Here is a 5,143-nt window from a genome sequence, read left to right as displayed (position 1 = left end):
TATGTCATATGATGCACATTTGAGCAGTAACATGACGGTGGCTTGACTGATTTTGATGAGGTCTTCCAAATTGTAAACAGAAACAGTTGTTTATTGATTTGAGACAAGACTCAGTATTTCTCAATCAATAGTCACTTCTCATCCTTAAACTTCAATTGTTTGTACTGGCTAATTGATCACAACAGCTGATTAAAACATTAACAAGTGTTAACAATCGAGTCTTATAACCATCACTACTGAATGTAAACCTAAATTTATTCGGTGAAGCAAAGCTTGAATCGTCTTGGTAGGACCGGTCACATTTCTAGACGGGCGGGAGCAAAACCACACTCTCTGATTGGATAACTCTCCCCTCACTCCCTCCTTTCTCTCTCTCCTTCTAACCGTTCTCCTCTGGGATGGACCTGTTGTTTCCTCAATTGTGCCTGTGAAAATCATGCAAGCAGAGAATTTGGGCTGTTCAAAGACAATTAATCGATACCCAGTCAACCTGAGGTTGTCATTTAAACTCGTGTTAACTCTCCCTTCTTTTCCCCATCTGAACTACCACAGATAAAGCCCCACTGAGCACAGCAAAGGTCGATAGGCACCGGTCGTGAAGCCGTCAGCAGAAACTCTCTGTTTGGTGTACAGTGTCACTTCTACCAGCTGCAAGGCCGACACTGTCATTGTTATCGTACGCTTCCTCCCCCGGAGGAAGCTGCAATAGCAGTCATAGTCCAGGCGGGGCAAAGCCCCAATCTCTCTCTTCTCCTCCTGCCTTTCCCTAAGTGCACAGTTTTTTGTTTTGTTTTTGTTTTGTTTTTCCCTGTTTGTTTGTTTCTTTGTGTTGTCTCCTCTCTCTCTTGTCTTAGGAAAAGGAGAAGCAGCCGACCACGCCGGCCCTGCTGTGTGTTCTTTTCTGTTTCTTTTCTCTTTTTCAGTTACAACACCCGTGACACCTCCCCTCACCCTCCGTCAAAGCGACACTAGCTGGAGGCTACACACACCAGCGAGCCACCTGTGGGGAGAAACACGCTCACCTCCATACCACACGCCCAGACCCCACTTACACCTGACACCACTTACACCTGACATCACTACACTCACACCCCTGTTCCAGTTTTGTCTGTTTGTTTCTCTTTTTGTTTTGTTTTTGTTTGTTCTTTCTCCTTCAGGTCTGTGTCAGTCAGTGGTTTGGTCTCCCCTCGCGGCATCGAAACATGTCTCGCACCACAGACCCCGTTGGCCACTGGGAGGACTTGGAAATCTGGCTAAGCGCCATGACGGACAGCCTCTTACCCAAAGCCGCCGAAGCTGTCAAACATCAGACACAAGACCAACTGGACAACAACATAACAGGCATCATGGAGAATGATCCCAGCCAAAGCTATGGACACAAAGAGCTAGCCAAGATCACCGGTTCCCTGAGTCACACCCTCATCGCTTCCCTCAAACTGAGTGACAGGCAAACCGCCCATCTCCAGCAGGAGCTCAAAAGCGCACAACAACGCATCGGACAGCTTGAACTGGAGGCTCAAGACCATCAGGAATGGTCCGACGGAACGAACCCCAGAACTACTGAGGAGATCAACAAACTGAAAGAAACTCTGGCGACCACCGCCCAAGAAATGGAACAAGCAAAGGCAGCCTACACGGAAGTCAGCGACAAGCTCCGGTACGCCGAACAGCTACTAGAAAAGGCACAACTGGACTTCAAAGACAAGAACAGCAGAATTAAAGCCCTCGAAACTCATTTGAACGAGGCAAGGACTGAACTAAGTTACCTCACTCAACAGCTGGACGACATAAAAGAAGAAGCTGAAAGTGTCAGAGATGAACTCAAACACGCTTATGAGCTGCGTCCTGAGCCAACCAGGACCCGACGGGCCCCGGCCTCACCCCTACCAAGCAGGCCCGGGTCCCCCGTCCCTGGAACCTCACGTGAACAAAAGGGGGAGGGAGCAACTTTAAAACCCTCACCAGCTCCCTCCGAAGAGACCTACGTCACACCCAAGCTACGAGAACTTCCACGGGCCGGCCTGCAAGCATCGCACGGACTGGACCTAAAAGACCTCGACAAGCTGGCTCGAAACATAAGCAAGTTTTCCCCGAGTGCTCAAGGTTTTCAAGACGTCCACGCCTACTTGAAAGACTTAGAATTTCATCTAGAAATGAGACCCAATGTTACGGACAAAGACAGACTTTATCTTCTGCGATCGACTTCGAGCCCTGAGGTACGAAGCTTTTTGGACCGACAGCCTTCACACACAAAGACTGATTTCCATCTGCTCCGCCAAGCCCTCATCAAAGAGTTCGCAGACCCTGAATCAGAGCAAGGACTGGTGGCCGCCCTGGAGACCAAGCAGGGTCGTCACGAAACGCCCCAAGCTTATTACAACCGCCTGAGACGATCATACTTCGGAGCTCGCAATGAGCCAGGCATGGAAGAAGACCAGAATTTCAGAACTCTCTTCCTCAGAAATCTCCATCCTGGGGTAAGCCACCACCTTGGCGTCCTAGCATGCCCACGAACAATGACATCTCAGCAACTGCGAGACTTGGCACACAAAGCCTACGCCAAGCAAAAAATGGCTTCAGAAAAGGGCTCCAAACCTGCCGCAATTCTTGACATCAACACGCAAAGTCAAGGGATGGCACTGGAGGGCGCCGGTCCCCAAGACAGCGTCAAGCCACGACCCAAAGAATGGAAGTCATCCTCACTTAACAAGGAACGGAACCTCCAAAGTGGCACCCGACCAAAACAAAAAAACGACCGCTGGGATGGACAGTCATCAACTGGACAACGCTGGGAGAGATCGCGGAACCAGCCACGGCAGCAGGAAGGCCGATGGGAAAAATCATGGAACTCGCAACACTCAGGCAGAGGATCTTGGGACTCTAACGGAGGGTCCAACGGGACGCGACAGTCACGCTCTGGAGCCACCAGCCCAAGAAACCGTCGGAAAAACCCACCGAGATTCCATACTGACAGAACCCAAACAGAAACTGTACAAGAGCAAAAGACATCAACTAGTCTTGACTCTCAAGAACTGTTAAAGATGATGATGAAAGAGTTCTTCCAGAGCAGAGAGCAGGATCGGAAATGGGAAAAGAAAGAAAAACCAGATTCGGCCTGACTAGCGGCAGAACAACAAGACAGCACCCACCTGGCACAACAAACCTCAAACCAAAGCACCCATGCACCTCACCCTCAAAATGTTGCAGCTATCTCAACCACAGGTGAACAGGGAAGCCACCCTGAACACCCCGCTCCAGCGGGTGACACCGACCTAACACCTAGCACGGTGGATGTCAGCAGCTGCCCATCACCACCTGCTGACGATACCACCACAGTGCCCGAAAGTGCCGTTCTGGTTGTCTGCCATGCCTCTGAAGAAACCCAAACCAGTTTCCATAGTCTACCCATTTCATCCCACACTCCAGTGCCTCAACTTCTGGGCGACCTCATCGAGAAGGGTATCGCTAAAAAGTTCTACCTCTCCATCATCATCGAACGCCACATCAAAGTGGAAGCCCTCTTGGACACAGGAGCAGACATCACTCTAATGTCAACTGAACTCCTGGAAGAAATCCAAGAGAGAAACAGGAGAGCAAACAGCACCCTCAAGCTCCAAAGGTGTGAACTAAACCTCCAAGCATACTCACACACGGGCCTGCAACTCAAACACGTGGCCCCGATCCAGCTAACTGTAGGACCAATGGATCTCATCCACCCAGTTTACATTTCACCACTAAACACCTACCCACTTCTCATCGGGAAAGACCTGCTAAATCGCTTTGAACCTCTAATTGACTTTAAACACCTGAAGATGTGGACACAGGTCCGCGAGCCCCTCCCGTTACAGTCAGTAAACCCACAAGCACCGCAGTGTCAAACCACAGACACCGACCATCGTCTACGACAGGACGAAGCAAGGTCAAGGTCAGAGCCAAGCCCAAGTCCAGCTGCAACTAGCAAAGCTCTCGACCCTTTTCTCTGCGCACTGCAGACGTGGGACTCAACCTCAGGTCCTCCCCAAATCAGAACTGCTGTAAACATCCAGGACCTTCCTGTGTCCGATGCAGTATTGGCTCTCTGGACAGAGACCTCAGCCATCAGTCTAAGCCTTTTCAAAACGCTGAAGCAGAGACAAAAGCACCTGCCACATGTTTCCAAGCATAGCCGCTTCCCGCTCAGCCCCGAATCAACAACAATGGCCACCTCCAAAATAATCTGTGCAGCAGACATACAGTGGAACAACCGGCTGCTAAGCCACTACTTCCTGGTAATCCCTGATCTGCCTCACGAACTATATGTTGGAGCCGACATCATTGTCAGACTCAACGCCTGCATCGACACGGTGAATGACATCATCTGGGCCCCGGCGTCACACCGACTGAACCCCACTGTCAACCTACAAAACCTTCAATCTGGTCAGACAGTGCCGGACGCCTGTGCCATGATTAACGAACAGGAAGTCACCATACCTGCCTACAGAAAGAGCGTCAGCATCCGCCTGAACATGCGACCAGGACAAGCTCTCAACAGCAAACTAGGTTTCTTCCATCCTTCCAGGACCTACCTAAGGCTAGGTCTGACCCTGGAAGCCACGCCCCTCATGGAAGTGTCATCCCGCTCCGTATACGTCTTGGTCAACAACTGCACGGCTCAAGACATCAAACTCTCTAAAGCCAGCCACGTGGGATGGCTCATCAGCCAAGAATTCCATGACTTTGAGCTAACAGTACCTATCATAGGCCCCATACCAGCCCAGCTGCTGACAGACGAAGAGGACGATGCCGTAGTCTTCACTAAACCGCATGGAACTATCTCCATCACATCTGTGCTGCCTGTATCCAAAGAAAGCGTCTGTCGTTCAGAGCTGACCGATGACACACACCTGGCAGTCTACGCTGTCTCCTCCCAACCTCTGACAGCACAAGCAGAACAAGTGACCCTCATGGCTCAGAACTCTTTAAACACACAACCCACAGATGAACCCTACCCCGGGTTCAACGCACAGATCCAACAGATCTTGGAGGAAGCAGACGCCCTCCACTGCGACGCTGAGCGCCAGGGACTCAAAGAAGTCCTACATAAATACAAAGACTCCTTTGCTAAGGACTCTCTGGACTGTGGCCTAACCAACATCCACACCGT

At 50.7% G+C, this 5,143-nt stretch overlaps 1 protein-coding gene across 1 annotated transcript; it reads left to right on the top strand.

Moving 5' to 3' along the window:
* The first annotated feature begins 1,202 nt into the window (after window positions 1-1,202).
* LOC141305402 (uncharacterized) lies at window positions 1,203-3,119 on the top strand. Its single transcript, XM_073832503.1, has 2 exons — window positions 1,203-1,840; window positions 1,919-3,119. The coding sequence occupies exons 1-2, from the start codon at window positions 1,203-1,205 to the stop codon at window positions 3,117-3,119; spliced, it is 1,839 nt and encodes a 612-aa protein (XP_073688604.1).
* The last annotated feature ends 2,024 nt before the right edge of the window (window positions 3,120-5,143 follow it).

Source organism: Garra rufa, unplaced genomic scaffold (assembly GCF_049309525.1).
Source record: "Garra rufa unplaced genomic scaffold, GarRuf1.0 hap1_unplaced_002, whole genome shotgun sequence".
Classification (NCBI taxonomy): domain Eukaryota; kingdom Metazoa; phylum Chordata; class Actinopteri; order Cypriniformes; family Cyprinidae; genus Garra; species Garra rufa.
The sequence above is the reverse complement of the archived record's forward strand: the minus strand, read 5'-3'. Positions and strand labels throughout refer to the sequence as shown.

Bases quoted from the DNA above. Each gene is read 5' to 3' on its own strand.
- LOC141305402 (XM_073832503.1), top strand. From the start codon at position 1,203: ATGTCTCGCACCACAGACCCCGTTGGCCACTGGGAGGACTTGGAAATC. The intron at 1,841-1,918 runs GCGTCCTGAGCC...CGTCCCTGGAAC, and splicing joins CTCAAACACGCTTATGAGCT to CTCACGTGAACAAAAGGGGG.